Below are 26578 nucleotides of genomic sequence, written 5' to 3'. Positions count from 1 at the left end.
ATTTGAATAGAGGAAGTTTACTGATTTGTTTGAATTAATTTTATATCCAGCCATTTTGCTGAAGTTGTGTATCAGCTGTAGTTCTCTGATGGATTTGGGGGGTTCACTTATTTATATTTTCATGTCATCTGCAAATGGTGGTATCTTAACTTCCTCCTTTCAAATTTGTATCCCTTTGATCTCCTTTTATTGTGTAATTGCTCGGGTTAAAATTTCAAGTGCTATATTGAATAGATAGGAGTCTATTGAATAGATTCTATCTATATTGAATAGATTGAGTGGGCAGTCTTGTCTTGTCCCTGATTTTAGTGGGATTGCTTCAAGTTTCTCTCTATTTTGTTGTTGGCTATTGGTTTGCTGTATATTGCTTTAAATATATTTAGGTGTGGACTTTAAATTCCTGATCTCTCCAATACTTTTAAAATAAAGAGGGTGGTATTTTGTCAAAGACTCTTTCAGCATCTTTACTTTCTCTGCATTAGGATGAAGGATTGTGGAAACTCCTCTGAGTTGGCTGTGGCTCCAGGAGTATTCTCCTCTGCATTATGGATGAGAAACCTCCGTACTTCCCCTTGCATCTCACAAAGCTCTTAGTGTTTGCCGTTTACTCTGATAGTCAGCACTGGTACTGTTCTGATGCATGATTAGCACAAACCATTATAGGTTTTATGTTATTCACTCAATAACAAGAAGACAGATTAATCATAATCCTTTCCTGTGCATATTTTCTGTGTATTTATTTGGTGATTTTTTGGTTTCATTTGTTTTATACATATGTGTGTGTGTGTATAAAATATGTGTATATATATGTATATATTTTATATGGGTATATATGTACATATATATATTTATATATATGAATAGGACTGTGCAAAAAACTACAACTCAATTAATAAGAATACAAGCTACCCACATAGATTGGGCAGGTCTACCACTACATTACTGTATTCCCCAGATATGAGATCCCTTATAACTTGGGGTTTCTCCAGGCCACATGCTTATGCTCGATTTTCCAACCAACTTTTCCTCCTTAGTCATCCTATCTTCTCCCTTTATCTTACTTCTTCCTAAAAGTTTTCAGGTCCACCTTTCCTTACACTGACCAATCACAGGCTCTAGCCTTTCGTTTACAAGTTAAAATGGGGAGAAGGCTCACAAGAACTCACCTTTCACCTGAGGTGATTTACTCCTTCTACCAGGCAGCCCCTCTTGGAGAAGCAGAATTAGCATCAAAATACAAATGGCACTAGGGCTATCCACAACATATATACATATTTTTGTGCAACAGGGTTTTTCTGTGTAGCACAAACTGTTCTGGAACTCAATCTATTGACAAGGCTGAGATCCATATAAGAGATTCTCCTGCCTTTGCCTCATGAGTGCTAGGATTAAATACATGTGCCACCAACACCCAGTTTGTTTTGGAATTTTAAAAAACAATCTTACTATTTTTATGTTTGGTATGCAGCTGTTGTATAGTAATATAGACTCACTTCTGAGGTTTAAGGCTTCACTCAAAATGAAGGCAGAACACACAACAGATCTTCTTCAGTCTTTTACTTTCCTCCAGTTCCCAGTTATTTCTTTAGATTATACATGTCACCAATGAAATCACAGGATTCTAGGAATATTGTGGTACATGTATGTGACATTTGCTCAGTTTGAGTGACAGATAACAGTTTTAATGTGTGAAGTGTGCCTCTGGGTATGCTCAGCATTGTGAAGTGTGTTTCTCTCTGTAAGTGTTCAGCTGTGTGAAGTGTTTGCCTGAGTTTGTGTTTCCCTGCACAGAGCTTGCTCTGGGTAGGTATGGGTTTAATTGCAAGTATGCAGAAATGATACAAGCCCACAGTTTGAATGACGTTTATTGATACTACAGCTAAGTATCTGTGACTAATTTACTATTTGAATTTGGATGTTTTGATCCCATGTAAAGTACTTTGTATATGAAATCTATCAATTTGACTCCTCTAAGATCTGTCCTTTGTAATTCACTGTGTTTGTGTCTCTCGGGCAGGGTACACGTTCAAGATGTTCCTGGTGGACTAAGTCTAACATTCCTCAGCATGGGGAGAATGTGATCTGATCCCACATCTGCCCCACAGTGGCTATGCCTACCTTTCACTATTTGAAATCTGGCTATCAGAGCATCATTGTGCAAATAACAGTATGGTTCTCTGCACATAGCTCTGAATTCATATGTGTGTGTGTGTGATTTCTGGATAATGTAATAATAGACTCTCAAAACAATGTTTTCTTAATTATTTTCCAAGTATAAACAACTGAGGCAACTGAATTATTGGAAAAGTCATAGCTATCACATAGTCATATCACATAGCTATCACAAAGTCATGGAATGCACCTGAGAGACAGGTCAGCAGGTAAGTATCCTGCTCCACAGAAGACTCGAGGTCAATTACCAACACTCACACTGGGTGGTCCAAAAGTACCCATAAGTAAAGCTCCTTAGTACCTGACACCTGTGATCTCCATGACCACCTGCACTCAAAGTACACACACACAGTATTAAAACATAAAAATAACTTTTTCTTAGTAACTTAAAAGCAATCTGTGAACCCAGGTCAATGAGAGCCCTCTGACAGATCCTTTGAAAATTCACTGAGAGATAAACCTCTTGTGACATCTAATAGTTCATGTAGTTTAATTTTCTGTTATATACCTGTCATCCATCCAAAAAGCAAACAGATTTAACAGAAAAAAGATACTTTCATATTTCAATTTAAGCCACAAAATATTCTCACTATGCCATGATCCATAGCTCTCATGACATTATATTGGATTATATTCAGGGTCCATATCCATCACTAAATAATCAAGTATTTACTATTCTGCCACACATTAACCTCAAAAACTTAATTATACTTTTTTCAGTGCAAATAAACACAAAAGGGCTGACTGTGGCATAGCTATGGGACATAATAATTTGGACACAGTACAATAGTGGGCCATCCTTGAACTTCATCCTTGAGTGGAAGACAACAGTGTCCAAAATGTAGAGAACCAAAAAGAGGCTCATGAGCAGCAGGATGGTCCTGGTGGCCCTTTGCTCTGGGGATGCTTTGGGGGAAAGGCTGGTGCTGTGAAGATGCCAGGCCTGCTTCTTGTGCCTCCATAGGAGAGCCACCATGTACCCACTGGACAGGGCCATGAGACAGATGAGAAAGGCTTCCCTGATGGCCATTGATGTGGTCAAAAAGCTTTTTCTGAAGAAACTCAGGGGTAGAAGTGAGCATGACTGAGTAACATACATAAAATTCACTGAGGTCAAGTTGAAAGAAGTAATAATTGATATGAAGAACTGGCTGCTAAGAGACATATAGAGGACACAGAGGAAAAGAAAGGCACCTGAGATGTGATGGGGACATTTATGTTTAAACTTTGTTAAGCAGGAGTTTCTAGGACTAAGGGTGATGGTCCAAAAAACATTCAGCAGACAGGTAGCACAAGGGGAGAGTCCTCTCAGAAGTCTGTGAAAATAGATAAGGGATTGGCATGTGGTAGAATCCCATCTGCCCCCAGACATAAACATGTCCACAGCTATGAGGCCCATAGTTATGAGCAGCATTAGTTGGGTTAGGGACAAGAAAACAATGTAGACGTCAGTGGGTTTTGGCCTGTTCTCTCTAATGAGCATGAAGAGGTAGGTACAAAAAAGGATACTGTTAGCTGAGATCCCAACACTCACTTCAGAGAACAAGGTGATTTTCATGTTTATGTTAATGTGAAGTAAATTGTCTTTATTCATTATATGTGAGTAGGAACCAAATAGCAACAACCTGAGGAGAAAAGGAAAGTCTTCATTACAAACCATGGACTTCTTCACAAATGCCGACCAACAACTAGATGGCAACAAGATGTCAACTCATCCCAATTCTGTGTCACCAACTCAGCTCCAGCTCATACCATGTCAAAGCCATCCCTATTGTCTACACTGTCCTAATGTTTTCCAATCAAGGCCAAATTGTGTGTACATTGTGGGCCTACCTCCAAATAGAAACTTTCTTGTACATAAAACATTTTCATGAGTTTCTAAGAATCTTTCCCACTCCTGGTCCCTGGATTTAGTTTATTCTGGGCCAAGAGCTGCATCTGCTTTGATTGTCAGACACACAATAGCTTTACATATCTGGTGAATTGGAATGGAGAAGATTGCACAAATCTAGAAATGTGCTATCCTGGATGACTGTGTGCCCATGGGGTCCAGTGCACAGGGTCATTTATATCAGTGACTTCTTTATTCTGCTCCTTACCTACAGTCCAAATATTCTCTCTCTCTCTCTCTCTCTCTCTCTCTCTCTCTCTCTCTCTCTCTCTCTCTGTGTGTGTGGGGGGGGGGTGTTTCTTACGACTATGCACCTCTTTTCCTCTTCTCTCTCCTCATTTCTTTCTCTTTCTACCTCTCTCAGTTTTACAAGACAGGGGTTCTCTGTGTAGCCCTGGCTGTCATAGAACTCACTTTGTAGAAAAGGCTGGCCTCTGACTCAGAGATCTGCCTGCTTCTTCCTTCCAAATGGTTGGATTAAAGTCTTATGCCAACACTGCCTGGCCAGGCCAAATATTCTTAATAAATCTCCAGAACAAACATTTACAAATTTGGACTCTGAATCAAATTGTACCCACTGCCATATCCTCACAGTGTGACTTTAAGCACTCAGAGCTTCAATCCCCTCTTCTAGAACATATGGACAGTCAGTCCTGTATATGTATCAGAGGACCCTAGGTGTGAAAGAACATGCTGTATACATACCCACCAAACATCAAACTATTTAAGGCACAAAAGGACCTCTATGAACATTTCAGGTGATGTTTTTCTCATGCAGTGCCTGGTCATGTGGCCTGGGAGATTCTTGATTGAACTCTACTAAGTTCTACTCCTGTGACTTGTAAAATTCTTTATAATACCTGGGCTCCTTTTTTACCTCAGTCTCAAGGAAGAAGATTCAGAGTGGGGAAGAAGGAAGGACCAGTGGAAAAAAGGTGAGGGGCAGGAGAATTCAGTTCCAGCAGGGAGGTAAATAAAGTAAAAAGTAAATAAAGGTAAAGAGTAACAGTTTCTGCCACCTGCCCAATATGTTTGAGACTGTGCTATAGTAACCTCAAGAAAATATACAGTAATCAAGGCTCCATATGCTTTCAGGATATAAGGACGGAGGATCACACTGGCACTCCACCTGAATGTCAGCTTGTGACCTATATCCATTCATAATGGCATGTGTTTTATATACACATGTCATGGAAGATAGTGTGCACATTGGTGAAGTTTTAAAAGTTTATAACAACATGAAATATATGTATTTTCTAGCAGTTATTTAAAATAAATCCTAATGTTTCTCTCCTATTATTTTTGTGAAATGCAGTCTTTTATTTTCCACTGAGTACAAACATAAAGAGACAGAGACAGACAGAGAGAGCAAAAGAGACAGATAGACAGATAGACAGACAAAGAGAGAATAAGGAAGAGATGGGCAGACTAATGATTCTTGCAAAGGCATCAGGTTATCAAACTTCCCAAGTAGTGAGGATTGCTATCTTCTGTATAGTGGGGTGCAGGTTATGCTATTTGTAGGGTCACTTCAGTATAGACAGCCATGGAATAACATAAATCACTCAGGAAAGCCAGGGATTTTCAGGTGGTAGGAATCTTAAACTACTATCATGGCATCATGGTTCAGGAGATCATTGCCTGAAGTCAAAGGATACTTATGAGAATGGAGGTGAAACTTGACAGTCCCCTTATCTCTGCAGAAACAGCTAGAGAGAGTGACAAGATGTTTGTAACCATGAGCACCAGTTTGTCAGGAGAGACACAAACAACAGCCTTGAACACCTGCCAGACCAGGCTTTGCAGCACACTCAGCTGTGCCTATGTGAATGTACATAGAACATCTTAGGCTAATATGTCTTTCATACTCAAAGCATTCTCGTAACTATCAGCACTTACTTCATAGAAACAAGCTAAAAAGGGTTGTATTGCCTGTCTTCCCAGATGTCAGTCCTCACATAAATAACTACCTAACACAGCACAGGAGATGGGAAAGCATGACAGCCACCACGTGTCATCAGAAAAATGATGTAAGAGACAGACTTTTACACAAGAGCTCAGGCTACAATTGCTGCCTGTGTCCTTGAGATACAATTGTCCCATTCTAAAATTACCTTCTATGTCCTGGTCTATCACACTTCCTCCAGAGATATGTTATATTTTCTATATGAAGAAAGGACATGGTTTTGGAAACAGGTTGGGGAAGAGGAAGGAAAGGTTTAGAGGCAAGAACAGGAGAACAAAATACACCTAGAACAAAAAATGTCCAGAAGAATCCTGAGTATTTGCTAGACAAATGTAAAGGTTTCAACTGCAAAGAAGCACAGAGATGGCCCCCTTTTATGTATGGAACCAGGAACCAATGACTGTAGACACTGTGTCATCATTCAGTTACACAAATCATGGACAGCCTGAGGTCCATGGCATCATCAACAGGCCTCAAACAAATGACCAGTGTTCAGCACAACAATGACCTGACCTTGTCATCTGGGGGTAAGTAGAGAGCAGAATGGAAGAGGGAAACCTCTCTTCAGAAGCCACTGCATGCTGGGTATTTTTGTCCCTGTGGGTGCACTGCATCCAGAGAGGAGAAATGCAGAGTGTGTGTATTGTCCTCTAGTACATGGGTGCAGCCACAGACACTCCAGTGTGAGTGGCTGTATAAAGAGGAGGGTTTAAGTCAGGTCTGCACAAAACCTGTCCGTCCTTATGTTTATGAAACTGTTGCTTGGATTTCTCATTGTCACACAGCTCATCTTTACCATGCTACCATCACTCTTGCCCCTGCTGTGCCTCCCTAAACAATAAACTTAGGGTTTAGAAAGTAGGACGGGCTCTGCTTCATGAAAGTAGGTTCTGTTTATAATGGAGTTACATCAGGCAGTATTCTTTAGCTGACAGTTCTACTTGGACAACTACTTGGAAGACAGTCAGGGAGAAGTTACCGGTGTTTCATACAAGGAAAATTATTACTAAGTAGATTTCAACACTGTGATCAGAGAGGACATGAAGAAAAGAGACTGTAGGTGTGATGGAGAAACCATGAGAAATAGTGGGGCTAAGAAGTGGCTGAAACCCTTTATTGTCCTCTAAGCTCACACTAGCAGTTAGACTGTTGCAGTATTTTAAAAACATCTTCAGAAACTGCAGAGAAGACAGTGTACTCTAATGATGAAGAAACTGGAAGTCCCAAAGAAGTCTTGTCACAGACCTGATGGGAATTTTGTCATAGATGCCTGCTGGAACTACAGAGATCCAACAATTTTGCAGGAGAAACTTTTCCTGGCACACCCGTGATGTGATGGATCCCATGATGAAACAAGGGAGCACAGGCCTCCTTCCCAGCAGCTTTGATGGACTCTTTGTAAAGAAAAAAAGGGGGGAGGTAGACTTTTGTTGATTTATTTCTAATACCACGAGAAGTTGCGGTTTAGGGAATTTTTGGAGCTATTAAGAGAGACCACAATTACAGAAATCAACAAAATACAGGTATTCCCATTATTTGAGTGCTTGCAACTGTTTCTCCCAAGAAACAAGAGTCATAAATTTCTGTTCTTAGAACCTAGGGAAAACACAACCAAGATCACAATGGACTTGATGTTTCATAACTGGCAACCATGTTCCTTAGCTGAGACATCCCATGGATCAAAGCCCACGGTAAGGACAGCCTCTTAGTTCTAGTGTTTCTACATGAACTTGGAGTGAGGCACAGTACACTGTGAGAATGTCCACTGTGCAGCTTTGAACCTGCAGCTTCATTTCCTTGTAAAGCTTCTGTCTTACTTAGAGTTGTATTTCTGTAAGAAGACACCATGACCAAGACAACTTTTATGAGGACAAAATTTAATTGCAGCTGACTTACAGATTTAGAAGTTCAGTCTAGTATCATCAAAGTGAAACATAACAGCATTCAGGCATGCATTGTATAGGAGAAACTGAGAGTTCTACATCTTGTTGCAAAGGCAAACAAAAGAGTAATATCATCCAGTAAGCTAGGAGAAGAATCTCAAAGCCCACCCCCACAGTGAACCACTTTCGCCAAAAAGGCCAAACCTACTCCAGCAAGGCCACACATCATAATAGTTCCACTCCCTGGACCATGCTTATTCAAACCACTGCATTCCCCTCCCTGGCTCCCATAGGCTTCTTCACACACATGAGTTGACAGGAGCCATGCATAGCCATACATAGCCACAACATAATAAAAAATACTTTTAGGCCAATTTCAAAGGCTCCAAAGAAAGTTCAAAGTCTCTTCTGAGATTCGTCCAATCACTTAACAATAAATCCCAAAGCAAGATAGGAAACCAGCTGGGAAAAATCCAAACTGCCTCTCCACGCCAATGTCAAAGTGTTTTTCAGATCTCCAACTCCATTTACATTTTTGACTGCTACAAATATCTTTCTTCTTGGCTGGTTCCAGTCCCAGTTAGCTGCTTTCCTCAGCAGAGGTCCTACAATTCTGGCAGCTAAAACATCTTGGGGTCTTCATTGCAACTTCCACGGAACAGCTTCTTGTTACAGTCTGGGATCCATGTCTCATCTTCAGGGTTCCTCCAAAGGGCTTGGGTCACATATTAGCACTCTTTTTCTCTGGAAACTCTAAGGCAGGCTTCCAAAGTTCAAATCACCCTCAGCAACAAAGTCATCCATATTCCTATTAGGATGGCTCATACGCCCCACATACAGCATTTCACTACATTCCAAATCCAAAGTCCCAAAATTCACATTCTTCCAAGCAAAAGAATGGTTTGGACTATCCCAGCAATACCCCATGCCTTGGTTCCAACTTTTGTCTTAGCAAGGGTTTTACTGATGTGAACAGACACCATGACTAACGCAATTCTTTAAAAGAACAATATTTAATAGGGGCTGGGTGCAGGTTCAGAATTTCAGACCATAATCATCAAGTCAAAAGCATGGCAGCATCCATGCATGCATAGTGTAGGAGGAGCTGAGAGATCTACATCTTGTTCCAAAGGCAAGCAGGAAAAGACTGGCTTCCACAAAGCTAGGACAGGAATCTTAAATCCATGCCCACAGTGACTACTTCCTCCAACAAGTCCACACCTATCACAACAAGGCCATACCTCCTAATAGTGCCACTGCTTGGGACAAGCATATTCAAACCAACATGGCTTCAAATCACTGAATTATTCAAACAAAGAAGTCAAATCCAATAACAATTCTAGACAAATACAGAGCTGAAGACATTACATTAAGATGTGGGTTTAGGTTTCCTTGGTAACATGAGAAGATTTGTAGGAAGGAATAAAACAAAAAATTGATTATGTGACTTAAGTGCTGACACAGAGAATCAACTTACTTTAGAAAAGTGAATGCAAACCAAAAATCTACGGCTATTCCAGAAGTGTGAAAAACTGAAGAATTTTAGGAGTTACAGAAATTAAATATCCTAAGAAGAAAGCACATTCATTGCCCATGCAGAACAGAGTCCTCCCTGCTGAAGAGCTGTCAGATCTCAGTGTCTCCATTGCAGATGCAGAAAAACCTCCCTGTAGCCTGGGAACTCCTCTCACTCAGACTTCCTGGAACCAGACCACCTTCTGATTCTGCACTTGGGTGCCTGGCACTTACCCAGATGGACTTGACAGGGGAGTAATCTGCGCCTGAGGAGGTTCTGCACAGGATTAATTGAGTCTTTAATGCATGTGAGCAATCTGTAATTTAACAGTTTGTAAAAAGTGACAAGTTTTCACTGGAGAGCAAGGAGACCTGGGATCCCAGTGGAGCATCTTCTCTGCCTTTAACCTTACTCCCTGTGATCTGGATAACAGCCATCTGGGGAGGGCTGGGGACAAACTGTATCTGAGTTATCTTGTAATGCCTGTGGGATGGATCAAAAAGTTTTCACCAAGTAGACAACTCTAACTTTGTTCATATTGAACCTCGGGTGTAATCAATCCCAAAACATTTCATAATTTGTGATGTCTGCTCTGGGGTGAGAAACTTCTGGGCCTCCCATGACTTCCCTTCAGCTCTGAGGCTTTCACCCTCCAGTGTTAATAGGCAGCCTTCTGCTGGGTCAGTCCTCTTATGGAGTATCTGGATTCCATGTAGTATTGGTTCTATGAACCTTAATTTCCATATGCTCAGCTTCAGGATTCAAGCTGTGAGTAACATTTACAAGTAAATTTTAAAAGAAATGATAGTAAAATGTAGAAAGAGAGGCATAGCTGGAGTCCTTTGGTGAGGCAGTCATGGCATAAGAAGCCAGCTTAGAGCAGGTTTAATCTAAAATCTTACTAACACCTCCTGTTCACTCTCTGCTTTATGTTTGGGTTCAAGATATGAGTTCTCAGTTTCTTATTCCAGCTGCCATACCTGATGCTTGCTGGCATGCTTTCCCACCATGACAGTGTTGTTAGCCAAATGAACTGGAACATTTCTACATGGTTAAGAGAGATCTGACTCATGAATGGTTCTGTAGGAAACTAGCCAAGTCCTGCATGAATGTATGTAATTTGACATTGGCACTGCTATGTCAATGACCTATGGCTCAGACCCATGGTAAGGGCAAATCTTCCCTAGGTGAAGCTCAGTGAGATGGCAAAGCCTTGTTATGGTCCAAATAAGAATGTTCTCAGTGTGTGGAGAGAATGTCCACCATAGCTTCCCCTACTCCAGATGATTTTACCCTGAAAACTGCCTCCTTCTTTAAGGGTAAATATACATGACATGTCAGCACCATGAACAGAAAAGAGCTGTTGGGGAAGCCGCCTGCTCCAGAGTCTTTTGGAAAATATGAAGCCAAACAATAGGCTCTTTGGCTCTTATCCTGGGACAGTGATTTCCTCCACAATGGAGTCTGTCCATTGCTCACTTTTGCCATTGAGAATTCCTCATGCTATCCTGTAATAAACTCTTGCAGCCATCTACACTATGCTCTGTGGGATGTCATTCAATTGAAATTATGTACAAGGAGCACAAGGAAAATGATAGTGCAATCCTCGAAACACACACTCCATGATATTTTAACACAGGTCTCAGATAACACAGCAAAGATAAAAACGGGTGTGCATTTGACCCTCGCATGCAGAGTCACACCTGATTTTCAGTGTTGACATTGTGCACTAAAAGGAGCTGCTTTGAAACAGTTTGTATTATAGTGGTTTTTCACCACACAGGATTTTTAAATGACATAAATGATCCTTTAAATGGCATATATGAGTGTAAAAGCTTCAAACATCTTTTCTGACTGTGTTGTTGTCTCTGGGAACAAACTAAGACCCACCAGCATCATTCAAGTTGCTCCATATCCTGGTTTGCTTCCCCATTTCTGTGGTAAAATACTGTGACCAAAAGCAAAGAAGAGACATTAATTTGTTTTTAATTACAAGCTATAGGGCATTGGTGAGGGAAGTCAGGGAAGGAGCACAAGCAGGAACTGAAACACAAACTACAGAAGGTGGCCTACTGGCTTTCTACCCCTGTCTTCCTTAGCTACCTTTCTCCTTGAGAACTCCACAGGTAACTCTAGACTGTATCAAGCTGACAATTGAAGGTAACTAGAATATTATGTATGTAGCACACAAGTAAGTATTGATGAGAAAAACTCAGTGGGTCCTGAAATGACCCTCTCCTGCATCCAAATTTCCCATGCCTATACAAGACCTCAAGAAGCCAGAAAAGCTTCCTGCCTGTTGGAATGGAGAGGTAATAGGATCTCACTAGATAGTTCAGGCTAGGTCTTGAATGATAAGGAATAGACACTGGCTTCTCCTGCATGACACAAAGATGTCATGGCTCTCAGTGCTTCCTTTAGATTTCCTGGGCTACTTAGCAGTGGTGGTCTAGTACATCACCCAGCTCAGTGAGCCACAAGGCATTGTGGGATGCACACTCTCATCTGAGCAATTTCTTAGATTCCTGGAGCAGGTGAGGGAAGCATGTACATCATGAAACCTCGCAGTCACCACCTCACCAGTGTCCAGGCCCTTAGGCATTAGCCTTATGACAGAAAGGCGATTCTAGGTATAGAGAGAATGCCAGGTGAAGAGAAACTGCCTGTCTTAGGTCTTTCTGACAAGAATGCCTTCCTTACCCATCATGTAATATGCATTATCAAAAGCAATGCACCTCTGTCTTAGGTTGGTAAGGCTCTGTGCAGAATCTTACCTGTCCTTGACTTGCCAGCCTGTTAGTTTAATAACTCTGTCTGGGGGTCCATTTTCAGGTTCAATCCATGCTTTAACACATGGGCAAAAATAAAAGTATTCCCAGGACAAAAAGGACTAGCGTGATCAAGCTATATATGCCATTCTTGAAGCTTGACCAAAATAAAAATACTGACCTCAGGCCATGGGTAATTTTATCTGCAGTATTTACCACATCAATGTTTATCAGAGCAGCATTCTTGAAATTCATAAGCTCCTGTGTATCCTTAAAATATCCCAAGAGGTGTTAGAATTATGCCACATACACTGCAACTGTCATTAAATGATTTTCTAATCATAATGATTACCACTATATACTGTAGAACTAACATGAATCCAATGGTATTTGGCATGACACTCAAGATGGCTCTTAATCTCAGGCAGGAAACTAAATATTAGGCTAGAACAAAGAAGTAATTTCATACAGGAATGTAAATTTTAGGCTAGAACAAAGCAGTAGGCTTCAGACAAGAAAATGACCTTGGACTAGGACAGGAAAGTAGGCTCAGATACTTTGGTCATCCTGATAAGCCCTTAGAAACAGTGATCACAGGGGTGTTCACATAATTGGACTTAATGACTTGCTTTTTCTTTGACTATTTGTGTTTATTGTATTGCTTGTTCCTTGACTATTTGCATCTATTGTATTGCTAGACCCTCAACCTAGAACTGACCTTAATACATGCATGTAATCAAAATGGTATAAAAGCATAAAGGAGGAGGGGATGCAATAGGGGGTTCTAGGAAGGGGAAATGTAGAAAGGGGATTAATCTGTATTGTAAATTAAAATGTCCAATAAAAAAATAAAGTTGACTGTATTTGCTACCATACCCATACCCAACACAAGGCTGCTGGGCTGAAGCAACCATGCCAAACTCTGGCAGGTTCCTTCCATTATTCATGTCATCCTGGAAAGTATTTGTGAGACAATGCACAGGAAAGACACAGAAGCCTAGGGATCTTGGATTTGGGCACTGGTACCTATAGAAATGATTCCCTGTGATTATGAGCCTACTGAGGAATCCAGAGCAACTTAAATAGGGCTCAGGAGAGGTCTGAGCAGCCTCTGGTGCCTCTATCATAGCATTAGTAATTTAAGGACAGAATCAATGAGAGACAGGCTGCTGGTTTTCTGGTCTTAGTTACCCCCTCTCCCCTGCTGCTCCAACAGACTGAGCACAAAGAACAGAAAAGAGGACCGTGTGGAAATCCAATACCTGCTGATCTTTCACTAGTGACCCTAGAAAAATCATCTCTCATGTGGAGAGTGTGGTTTGCTATGGTGCTCCCTGGGCCACCATGATGGCTACATCAGTCTGTAAAGAATGGTTAAAAATATAGTTTTATGCCAAGTCAACCAGAGAACACCCTGTCTTCACAATAGCTGGTATTACACATCCTTTTTTCTACAGTGACAATATGCACACTCACTCACAGACATCTGTTTGAGGTAGCCTCTGTAGGCCAAGCACATAAGCATCCTGAAGGGCATATTCTTTTAAGAATACAAAGTCTATCTTCTCCTGACTTACTTAGGGAGCACTAACTGTAGGTGTAGAAAACACCTACTCTCTAGTACTGAATTCCTCAACAATATGCAAAGTAAACACTTCCCTCCCAGTTTGACAAACAAGTAAAAAGCATTCTTTGAGGCTAACAATGGTTGTGGTTTCATCAATACATAATAGATCAGGCTTAACATCCATTCTGATCTATCACGGACCTCAGGCCCTTAACAAGTACTCTAGAATGGTAGCTACATACTAATTTCTATAAGATGTCAATGTCTGAGACCTGCTCCCCAGGATATCTTAGTTAATGGACAGAGATAGACTCCAAGGAGAGAAAAAAGTAGAGCTCAAAGAAAGAAAAAAACGAATCATGTCAATAGATTCAGAAAATTCCTTTGTGAAAGTCTAACAATATTTCCTGATAAAAGCCCTAATAAGGCAGGGATAGATGCACATACTACATTATAATAATGGCTATATTTGACAAATCTATAGGCAACATTATACTACAATGGGGAACCCCAGGCATGTCCACTAAAATTAAGAATAAAAACATGGTGCCACCTTCCTTCTTATTTACTATAATCCTTCAAGGCTTAGCTAGAGCAAGAAGCCATAAGAATGAGGGAGACAGAATAAGGGAGACAGAAGTGAAAAAGTCAGGTTATTTGTAGGTATATATAGAGACCCTAAGAACGTCTTTGGTCATGTAAAGCTCCAGAATGGAACAGGATACACAATTAAATATGTGCAGCTTTTCTATGTATGATAACAAACCTGTTGAGAAAGAATCTCTTTCACAAGAATCTTAAGTAAATAAATAAGTAAATAAGAAACTTGCCTTGAATTAAATCTAACCTGGTCAGTGAATGAATCACACAATGAAAACTTTAAACACTGAATAAAGAAAATTTTAGAAGACAGAAAGGTCTCCTGGACTGACAGGAATAATGTTGTGTAAATGGCTCTACTATCAAAAACCATTCCCAGACTAGATGCAATACCTACCAGAATTCCTAAGCTACTCTTCATGGAAACAAGAAACGTATCTAAGGATTTGTATGGAACACAAAAATGTAGGCACAGTGACTATTTAGCAATAAAAATGTTAAAATGTCATGGGCTAGCGATATTTCCCATCAGTTAAAAACACTGGCTGATTTTGGGGGAATTCCAATTCAGTTCCAAGCATCTATATAAGGGCTGTCAAATCTGTGAGTCTACCTCTGGAGGATCCAGCTCCTGCTTCTGATCTCAATCAGGCTCAAAGCAAGCATACTGTGAACATACACATATACAGGAAAAATGCTCATAAACTATTTTAAAAGTCAGTTTTAAGAGACTCCGAGGAATAAAAAGGTTAATTCAGCCACTCAGAGTCACAGACCAAGTCATTTTAGATATGGAATGTGTGCTTATATCACTTTATTCAAGAGGAGTTTTTTCCTCCAGAGAACAGTGGCTTCATAAAGGAGGGGGGACGAAAGCCACATCCTCTGCCACATGAGCTTCTGTGCTCCTTCAGAGAACCTGATGACAACTGGATGGCAGTGGCCTGTGCTGGAGATTAGGACAGAAGCCCAGCACACATAGGGGAGAAATGGGCAAGGGATGAACATTTTCCAGTGCCCTCCATGCTGTGGGCTTCCTCTTCCCCAGCAGAGCTGTGCCTGTTGTATGAGCATTAAAATGCTCATGAAGCCACTGTGCAGCATTCAGACTTCCCCCTTGGCATGAGTTGGGTATTTATTAAATGGGTGCCTTCTCTTTCCTCTGAGGGTTCCTCTCCCCCAGGTGCCTTCTGTAGAATCTTAGACAGTAGATGCTTTGTTCTTTGCTTTTTTACATATGTTTAGTTTCTTAAGTCTCTGTTCCTCTCTGGAAATTGGTTATCTTTCATGTTTTGCTCCTGTGTGAACTCTTGACATATTAAGTGCAGGTATTACAAAATGCAATTTTCTAATTCTGAGACCCCAAAACAGGAGTGGACCGCCCTAGATGATTAGATTCTCTTCAGAGTGTGATCCATAGCTCCATTTGTCAGGATCTTTTTATTTCTGTATGTAAAGTACCTAGGAGATCAAAGCAAAATTGTATGGACTGAATTGTCCATGAGAGTTCTTTAGAAAGGAATCCATTCCAATGTTCTGCTGTTTTGTAATTAATTTATCTTTTATCTTCTGTTTCAGGCAGGGACAGAGCTGACCAGTCCCTATGATATGCTTAAGTCTCCCATAGAACAAACATAAGGAAATGCATGAGAGAACCAGCAGGTGAAATATCCACAGAGACCATCTTGTGCTGGACCACTGCCATGTTTGGTATGTAAACACAATGTTCTTGTATAGGCACAGTGCACGACTATCTACTGTTTTCTTAATTCCACAACATCCTGGGAAGTAAGCACTGCCCTCCCCATATGACAGATGAGTTATGGGGTCTCTGACAGGCTGCAGATCTGTTCCTGGATCCATCTTTATGTAATAGAAGAGAATTCATATGCATGCTGACTGACTCCAGAACTCTCTGTTAACAAGTACTAATAGCTACATTCTAAGACCTCTGTGAAAGCTTCAATGAAACCCAACATCTGTGAGCTACTTACTTTCTATAGCATCTTATTTAGTCCAGAGGTGGTAGAGTTTAAGACAAGTGTACTGTGTCCTCCATTTTACTTACTTACTGTCATTGTTAATGGACATGGAGGGATATTCATGTATTAACATTAGGGAGCCAGTTGGGAGATGACTTCCTGGATAAAGTGATTGCTGTGCATGAATAAGTTTCAAATGTCAAATCTGCAATACTCAATCAAAAGTCGTGGATGTATGTACATGCCTGTAATTCAAGTAATGAGAACCTTGCTGCTTCATCAGTCTGACTGGAATAGTGCGCTTCAGGTTCACTGGGTGACTCTGGAGACAGATAATAATAGAAACTGAAACTGAAACAAATCTTGGCTGTGGGTCTCTGCATGTCTCTTCATCAGTTGCTGGGTGGGGCTTCTCTGATGATAGTTATGCTAGAATCCTATCTAGAAGTATAGCACAATATCATTAGCAGTGTCAGAGTTGGGCTCCCTCTCACTGCATGTGTCTCAAGCTGGACACGTCATTGGTTGGCCATTACAAATTGAAAGTAAGTCATTCACTAAGCCTTTGAACACATGTAACTAGGTAGGAGTCATCCAGAGATGAGTAAGCTCAGAATCCTTTGTTACTGGGAAAAGAGGGTCACCACAGTCCAGCCTCATCCTGGAACCTGACCTCCTCTTCTGCAATCAATAAAATTGGAAATCCACAGAAGGATACAAAATATCCACAAAACAGGAAATTGTTTCTTGGAGAAAATCAACAAGATAGACAAACCCTTATCCAAACTAAGTAAAAGGCAGAGACCAAATATCCAAATTAACAAAATCAGAGGGAAAAGGGGGCATAACAAAGCAAGGAAATCCAAAGAATCATTTAGTCATATTCCAAAACCCTGTACTCTGCAAAATTGAAAAATCTAAAAGAAATTGATAGATGCCACTTATCAAAGTTAAAACAAGCACAGATAAACAATTTAAATAGGCCTATAACCACTAAGGAAATAGAAGCAGTCATTAAAATCCCAAAGCCAAAAACGTTGTAGAACAAAATTCTACCAGGTAGTCAAAGAAGAGCTAATACCAATACTTCTCTGTACCTTCCAGTGGCCATGGATGAACTAGGTTCACCTGAAAGGAGGTGTGGTAATGAAAAGGAGATGAAAAGGAGATAGAGAGCTGAGAGAAACATGGAACCAACACAAAGTTCTCTGATCAAGGCTCAAAGTTTAATATGCAGCTCTTATATATATAGGGAAAGCCCCACCTAACCCATCCTTTGTTTCAGCTGGATTATGCCGCAGATTATGTCCCAAGTCAAGGTCAGCGGGCATTCTATTCTTCATGTTCATGTAGGAATTTGTACAGGCAGCCAGGGTGGATGACTCCACCTAGGTCCTATTGTATCAAGGTCAAATTCTTTCTGGCCTGCTCAAGCCTGAGGAAAGACACACTTATGAAATCATCCCATAAAATAGAAACAGAAGGAACATTGCCAAATTCATTTTATGACTTCATAGTCACCCTGATACCTAAACCATACAAGGACACAATAAAGAAAAGGAAATAAAGACAAATTTTGTCTCATGAACATTGATTCAAAAATTCTCAATAAAAAACACTAAATCAAATTCAGGAACACATCAAAATGATCATCCATCATGGTCAAGGCAGCATGATCTCTGAGATGGGGAGGGGGTTTAACATATGAGAATGTATCAATGTACCATACACATAACCTGAAAGAAAACATGTTTATCTTATTAAATGCTGAGAAGGTTTTGAAAAAAATCTAACCTGCCTTTTTGATATAAGTCTTGGAGAGATCAGGGATACAAGACATTACATTAACATGATAAAGGTGATATACAGCAAGCTGATAGGCAACATCAAGTTAAATGAAGAGAAACTTATGTAATCTGGAACAAGACAAGGCTGCCCACACTCCTTATGTATTCAGTACAGTGTTTGAAGTACTAGCTACAGCAGTTATATGGCTAAAGGAGATCGTGGAGATAGAAATCAAGGAAGAATAAGTTAAAGTATCATTGTTTGTAGATGATATGACAGTATATATAAGTGACCCTAAAAACATTACAAGGAAACTCTCCTACAGCTGATAAACACCTTCAGTAAACTGTCTGGATATAAGATTAACCCAAAAAGGATCAGTATCATCCTATATACAAATGATAGACAGTGTGAGAAAGAAATCAGACAAACAACACCCTCCACAATAACTACAAGTGATATAAAATATCTTGGAGTAACTCTAACCAAGAAAGTGAAAGGCCTGTATGACAATAATTTAATGTCTTTGAGGAAATAAATTGAAGAAGATATCAGAAGATGAGAAGATCTTCCATGTTAATGGATCAGTATGATAAACAGTAAAATTACCATTCTACCAAAAGCAATCTACAATACACATAATAATTCCAAACACAACACAATAAAGACCTCGAAAGTACAATACTCAAATTCATGTGGGAAAAACAAACAAACAAAACACTTCTGGAGGTAACACCATCCCTGATTTCAAGATATACTACAGAGCTATAGTAATAAAATCCACATAGTATTTGCCTAAAAACAGACAGGTTGATCAATGCGATCAAAATGAAGATCAAGATGTAAATCTACATACCCATGGGCAACTGGTTTTTGATAAAAAAATCCAGAATTATACAATGGGGCAAAAAAGCATGTTCAACAAATGATGCTGGCCTTACTGCATCTCCATGTGTATAAGTGTGCAAACAGATCCTTATCTATAACCCTGCACAAAACTCAAGTCCAAGTGAATCAAAGACTATAATTTTTTTTCTCATCCCTACATGACTGTTTTATTTTAGTTTTCTATTGTTGAAACAAAATACAGTGATCAAAGCAACTTACTGAGAGAAGGTTTTCTTTGGACTTATAGTTCCAGAGGGATAAAATTCACCATCATGGCAGAAAAGTGTGGCTTCAGGCAGGCATGGCAGCTGAAGCAGGAAGTTCTTTTTTTCTTTTTTCTTTTGGTTTTTTCGAGACAGGGTTTCTCTGTGTAGTCCTGGCTGTCCTGGAACTCACTCTGTAGACCAGGCTGGCCTCGAACTCAGAAATCCGCCTGCCTCTGCCTCCCAAATGCTGGGATTAAAGACGTCAAAGACTATAATTTAAAATCAGATACACTGGACCTCATAGAGGAGAAAGTGGGGAATAGTCTTGAACTCACTGAAATCGTTTTCTCATTCAAACACCTATTTGAGAGTCTACATAAAATGGCTGCTTTTCTTGATAAGGTCTCTGTGAGTCACCCAGGCTGCTCTTGAACTAAATATGCCCCATCTCCATCTCCTAAGTCGCCTGGAGGTGTGGTACACACACCTGCACAGGTAACTGAAGCACAGTACATATACTTCCACTCAAACAAACCTCAGCCTCTTCCTGATGTCATCAGTGAGGATGAGGTGGCCATCCCTGGTCCTCAGAGGCTGGGATCCACAAGGACATGGCCTCACTCCCAGCTATGTTTCACCTGCCTGTGGCTGCCTCTCCTCTGAGCTTTGATGCTCATCTGTTTTTTATTTCACTTCATTTTAGATTCACTTTTAGAATGTACTCATGACTTATAGCCTGAAACACAGTTCAGAAACCAAGGAACACAGAATCAACACTGAATGGAAACCAGGTGCTCCATGGGAGGGCTGGCCCAGGGACAGGTTGCTAGTCAACACTTTAGGGAGAGGACCCTCAGAGCCCTGAGAAGTAATGGAAGAGGCACATCTTAAAGAGAGGGATTACAAAGAATAACATTAGTCCCAATTAAGTCTAAGGAGTAAAGTGAGAAAAGTTAGGCTTGTCTGTATGACATAAACTTTCTGATCCATCCCACAGGTGTGGCAAGGGAACTCAAAGTTGTCCTCAGCCCTCTGCAGATGGCTGTCATCTGTGGGGAAGAAATCTCTCCGGGGGGGGGGGGGGGGGGGAGGGGAGAGGGAGTTCGGCAGCCGGTTCCACGGTGGTCTGGCATCAGGGTCCCGGGCGGGCTTCCCATGCCGCCAGCGGAGGATCCCACATTGATACAGCCATCGGGGGCTGGCGGTGGGCGGCTCAACTTTCCAAAGGCTGGGAACCTGGCTGTGGCAGATCAGGCGAGGAGTCCGGTTTTCCAAAGCTTTTATTGTTCATGACATGGTGAATGGATGTAGGTGGTATGCGCTTCCCCCGCCAAAAGCCAGGGGAGACCAATCTTATAGGGAAGAGAGAAAGGGGAGGGAATAACTTAATTAGCTACGCCCCTGGCCTTTTGATAATTCATTAATATTTAAATATCTGGAGGTGGAGATTTGTTAATCAAGCCCTCTACCTGTGTCCTACGTGACTGAAGGTAACAGGTTAAACGGAGTTACCTCGTCCAAGGCCCAACATCCCACCCTCTTTTCTTTTATAAAAAGAGGGGCAGCTCTGTATCATTTGTAGTCTGCAAGGTGCAGGTTAATGAGAGATGTGGACCCTGTGGAGTAGTCTGGAATCTGGGAGCATGGGGAGATAATTGCTGTCCCTGACAGGCAATGTCCTGTTGGGTCCCCCAGCTATCTCAAACCCAGTGCTGTATCAAGGGGGCCTAGGAACAGAGCTGAACACTCTACCGTCCCTTAAAGGGTCTCTGGAGTTCAAAGCTTGTTCAACCAGGCTATGTCCAAGAGAGGAACTGACACCAACCTCTATGCAGTCAGGTTTGCTTCACTTCGGGGGGGGGGGATCAGAAGCAGACAGTTTTGGTCCTCCCCCTATGGTACTTAGTCATGAACCCCTTGCAGGTCCCCACACTAAGGCAGGCAAGCATAAATCTGAGTTCTATGCAGCTCCTAAAGGAGATATATCATCACAAAGCTCAGCCAGGCCTCTGTCAGCCAGAAAAGTCTCTGATAATATAATTGTAGAGGTTTAGATGCCAAGGAGTCAATTTGTTCTTTTATAAAGCCAGTGAATCTGTTAAAGGGCCAAGGGCCAAAAGCCAAAAGGAGCAGGAGACCAACCACAGGGCCCAGGATGGAAGGGAGAAGAGTGGCAAGCCAAGGAGAGGCTGAGAACCAGTTTTTAAACCACCCCTCTTCTTGTTCTCATTGTTTCTTTCGTCATTCTAATCTCTCTCTGATTTTGGCCATACCATCTCTAACCACCCCAGTGTGGTCAGTATAAAAACAGCATTTCTCCTTGAGGGCAGCACAGAGCCCCCCTTGCTGAAGGAAAAGCAGATCGAGCCCTCTGCGATTTTGGAGGACCACTTCAGACAGCGAAACAAGGTATTTTTCCAGATTAGTGATGCCAATTTCCAGCTGTTCAATGTCCTTTTTAATGGCCCGTTGAAGTTCTGATGCAAGTCCCAAGGCTGGCATCAGGATCAAAACATTCAACAGCAAACACCAGGGTTGGCCCATTTTCATCTGAAAAAGGAAGATGGAAAGAATTCTCGGGGAGATCTCTCTTCCCTGGTTGTTTGTAATTAAAGAACGTTTTTGGGTGGCCACCCTGAGTAAAGTCTTTAAGGGCAGCTCCAATGGCAAGTCCCATCAGATGAGCTGAGCCAATGCCTGCACAGTTTTATATAATCAGAAATTTTGCCACCACTAAGGTGGAGCAGTATGGTGGCCTGTCAGGCAGGGTTTGCATTCTCGAATGCAAGGTGTTTGAGAAAGGTGCTTTTGTTTTCATCATGGCAGACAGCCTTTCAGCTGCATAGGTAAGGTGAATGATGAAGCTGCTGTAGGGCTGGTCAGGATCCTGGTGGACTTTGGATAGAGAAGAGGTTGCTGACCCGTTGGGAGGGAATTGCTTCCAAGCCTTAAGACCTACATTTTGAATTTGGGCTAGAAGTCCAGGAGGAAACCAAACCTGTTTTTCTTTAGTATCATAAGGGCTCTATCCCAAAAGCTTATCTTTGTTCCACTTCTTTGAGGTTTACTTTGAAAATTCTTAAGTGCTATTTCTCTGCAGCTTTCAACAAAATTGGACTTCCAAAGAACATAATCACCTCCCGCTAAGGTGGCATGTGCCAGAAAATACCAATCATTGGGGACAAGCCACCAATCACTCAAATTTTCAATTACAGATTTGGAAAAGGGGGATGTTGGGCTGTAATTTGTCACTGCTATTTTTGAGTCTTTTACATGTTTAAACCCTAGACGGCTATATTGTTGATCTTTAACCTCTTCCTTTTTGCCCTCTGAAGCTCCCAAAGCCTCATTTTCATTTTCAAAGACTTCATCACCAGAAGGGTTATTGTCATCATCATTACACAAGTTGCCTTCTCTACCTGTCCCTTCAGATGGGGTAAATATTTTAATTTTGGTAACATGGAAAGCCTGTAGAGTTTTCTGAGGTTTCTGTTTTCTTTTTATCTTGGAGTAAGTAAGCATGTTGAGGCAGGGGGATTTGTTAATTCAAAGTTGAGCGCCTGAAGTTCTTTTATCAATTGTAAATTTTCCCTTCTTATATAACAATTCTTTAAGGGAAGCAACCTCTCAACACAGTTTGGCTTTTACTTTTTCTGTAGAGTCTGAAATGTCTAAGTTAAGGACAGGAGCTCAAAATGGGGGAGCAGAAGCATAAGGAGGTGGTCCAGGCAAAAAGGAGTGCAGGGGCAGGCAGTCAGGATTACGATATTTGGCTTAAGGCCATCCCACTATCATATCCTCATTGTCTAAGACCAACCCACTATCTTAACCGGATTCTTGGGAAACACCAGACTTTCTTTTAGTTCCTGGAACCTGAGATCACGAACATTCTTTTTAACCTTGTATTTTATCTGACTAGACTTTTCAGAACAGGAGGTAATTTCATGGGTTTGGCTCCCAGCAACCATGTAGCCCTAGGTGGTCTAGAACTAACAATATACACTAGACTAGCCTTGAACTCACAGAGCTCTGCTTGCCTCTACCCCTATCTCCCAAGTCAAGTACTGGCATTAAAGGCATGTTCCATCACATTTGGCTCTGTTCATGTTTTTACACTTTTCTGAAAACAGTTTATACATTTCTATCCATATTCTTAAATGTTTAAGCCTCTCTTTTTAGTCAGGACACACAGTCTGTTAGCATAGTGACAGTCATCAGTGTTTTGACCAACTCAGGATATAGAGAGGATGAGTCACAGTCTATCTCCAGATGTTCTGCTTGCATCATGCAGTGCTCATGTTATTTGTTTAAAGGATCCTAGAGGCTCTGTTATGGGGTCAAAGCATGACCTGTGACATCACTGCTCATGAAGTGAGTGGTGTTTTCATGTGTAACATCTCTAAAAAATGTTCTTTTCAGTTATTGAATGACAAATGATACTGTAATTGATACAGAAAAAATACACGTGAGTTAGAACTTTGCATTCAATTCATCTTTCCAACCAATCAGAATACTGCAAGACAGCATTGATGACACTACACTTGACATCAAAGCTGCATTGTGGTACATCTCTTATTCACTATGTAAACTATGCCCTTCCCAGCCTTGAGCAGGCCAATAGACCTTGTTTACCACGGGACATTCATGACCCAGGTGGAGTCATCCACCCTGGCTGCACATATAACTTCCTACAGGAACTTAGAAGAACAGACTGCCCACTGAGCTTGCCTTGCAACATAATGCAGCTGAAACAAAGGATGGGCTCAGTGGGCTTCCCCTATATACACAGTGCTGAATATTAAACTTTGAGCCTTGATCAGAACCTTGTCTCGGCTCCATGCTTCTCCTGTCCGTCCCCCCCCCCTCTTTTACATTTCCATCCCCTCTTTAGCATGTAAACCCAGATCATCCATGGCTGCTGGATGGCTACAGTAAGCTTAGCAGGTTTGACATTATGTTTCTGTCTCTGTTTCTGTCTTTGTCTGTCTTTCTGCCTCTATCTATCTATTATCTATCTTCTATCTATCTATCTATCTATCTATCTATCTATCTATCTATCTTTGGGGGAGTGTGTATGTAGCAGGGTGTCCTTGCATGTGTTCTGAAGTCAAAGAAGCCCCTAAAGTGTCCTTCTCTCTCACTGTCCCATAAAAATCTCAAAAGAATACAGGCAGTTACCAAGACAAGGGATTGCTATTCACAAAGTGACAGCAAAGCCCCATTACTGAAGACAACACCACAAAATGCATTGAACATGGTGAGATTGAGCTGATGCCTTTGGAGAAACTTCACCCTGCATTCTCATATCTTTTGTATGAGAGGTTAGTCTTCAGGTTACTAAAAGAGAAGGTAAACACCAAGCCAACCACACAGCCTTTGATCTCTAATTCTGTCCCACCAGAAAATGACCTAGGGCAATGCTGGCACAAAACTTGTAGGAGGAGCCAACCAGTGTGTGATTTGACTTAAGGCCCATTCCATAAGATGGACCCATACCCAACACTGTTTGGGTGAGCAAGAACCAGAAACTAGATAGACCACAGATTGATGGCAAAATACTGCTAGTCTTAAAAATGTAATAATAAAATGTCTCAATGATATTCTTCTGTACTCCTAGATGAATTCCTTTTTCAGACATCATGAGAGACTTCTGCCTGCAGGAGCTGGGAACAAATATAGAGACCCACAGCCAGACATAATACAGAGATGAAGAGAGAGAGAAAGAGAGACAGAGACAGAAACAGAGACACAGACAGACAGAGAGAGACAAGACAGAGACTGACAAAGACAGAGAGAGACAGTCCTTAGGAACACAGAGCTTTAAGTGGGATTCCTCCATCAAATCTCTCTTCAGAATTCAGAAAACTCCATCAAGGACAAGGCAGAAAGAGTGGAAGAAGAGAGGAAATGAAGGACAACAAGAGAACAAGACCTCTAAATCAACTGAGCAAAGCTCCTATGAACTCACATGGTCTGAAGCAGCAAGCACAGGACCTGCATGGCTCTGCACCAAGTACTCTGTATAAACAATACAGCTTTTAGTTTAGTGTCTCTATGGGACTCTAGAGGTGTGAATGACTGGTCCTTCATTCTAGTGCCTTCTTTTGGGCCTCTTAACTTCTGATGGCTAGGTGTGTCCAATTTGGATGTGATGCTTTTTGTTTTATTTTATTATATATTGTTTTGTTACATTTCATTATTACCTCATAGAAAGCTATTTTTTCTAGTGAGAGAAAGAAGTGGAGTAGATACAGATAAAAGGAAAGATTGAAAGAAACTGAGAGGAATAGAGTGAGGACAAGATCAGGGTGTATCATATTAAAAAATCCATTTTCAATAAGAGGGAAAATATCAGAAAGAAATCAATCTCTAGTATGCTCTGCAGAATATAGTGACTGGAGGTAACAATAATTTACCAGAGATTTCAAATAATAAGAAGAAATTCTTTAAAAATTTTCATCATAAGGAAGTGACAGATATTAGACATAAATATATTTAGCATGATCTAAATATTCCTTAAGCTATGCTCTGTGAGTGTGTGTGTGTGTGTGTGTGTGTGTGTGTGTGTGTATGTATTGTGGGGAATCATGTAGAATGCCTGGTCTAGCTTCCTTGCAGAACCTTTTTATAAGCTTTTCAGGGTAGAGTCCATGACTCTTGGGGTGCAATGTGCCTTCTGAGAGACTGATACACTCCCTCAGATAATTAAGTATTGAAGCCCCTGTTCCTTTAGTAGTCAAGAAGGCATGAAAGCCTTCAGGACAATTGGTCTTATTAATGTTGTGTATTACGTATAGCCTGCAAATATCATGGTATCCTGGCAATTACAACTTCATTAATCCTGGCAATAGTTATTATATTCTGTCTCTGACAAAGGTATAAAAATTCTGGTGGCTCTAAATGAAATTAGTACAGTTTAAGTTTGCTGCAGACCCTCCAACCTGCCTGGTTTAATTCATGGTAGCCTTATCAAATGATCTTAGACTGGTAAGAAAGTAATGCAACTACAGCACTCCCTTCCTGAACTGAAACTCCAACCCCATCAGCAAAACTTACACAGTGCCTATTTCTTGAGTATCTAGAACACCATTATGGGTTTCATTCATGTTAGGTCCTTCAGGTCCTTCCCTCCATATGTAGATTCATACAATATCTCCTGTGTGACTGAAATTTCACTTTGCAGAGTAGCATCTGGCCTCATTAGCATTGGTTCACATGCTACAGTCTCCTCAATTCTAAATACTAAATAATAGTTCACTCATGTAGAAGCTACAATTGTGTTCCAATATTCAGACAGTTCTAACTCTTAGGTTGTTTGTATCTTGCAATGTTGAAAATTTGTAATACTCAT

The 26578-nt window shown here is 40.9% G+C and overlaps 1 protein-coding gene across 1 annotated transcript; it reads right to left on the bottom strand.

Annotated features, from left to right (window-relative positions):
- Positions 1–2833: 2833 nt before the first annotated feature.
- Positions 2834–3766, bottom strand: LOC117715403 (vomeronasal type-1 receptor 44-like). Its single transcript, XM_034512196.1, has one exon. The coding sequence runs from the start codon at positions 3764–3766 to the stop codon at positions 2834–2836; it is 933 nt and encodes a 310-aa protein (XP_034368087.1).
- Positions 3767–26578: the final 22812 nt, after the last annotated feature.

The sequence above is a fragment of the Arvicanthis niloticus genome, chromosome 9 (assembly GCF_011762505.2).
Source record: "Arvicanthis niloticus isolate mArvNil1 chromosome 9, mArvNil1.pat.X, whole genome shotgun sequence".
Taxonomy (NCBI): domain Eukaryota; kingdom Metazoa; phylum Chordata; class Mammalia; order Rodentia; family Muridae; genus Arvicanthis; species Arvicanthis niloticus.
This window is presented reverse-complemented; position numbering and strand designations above follow the sequence as displayed.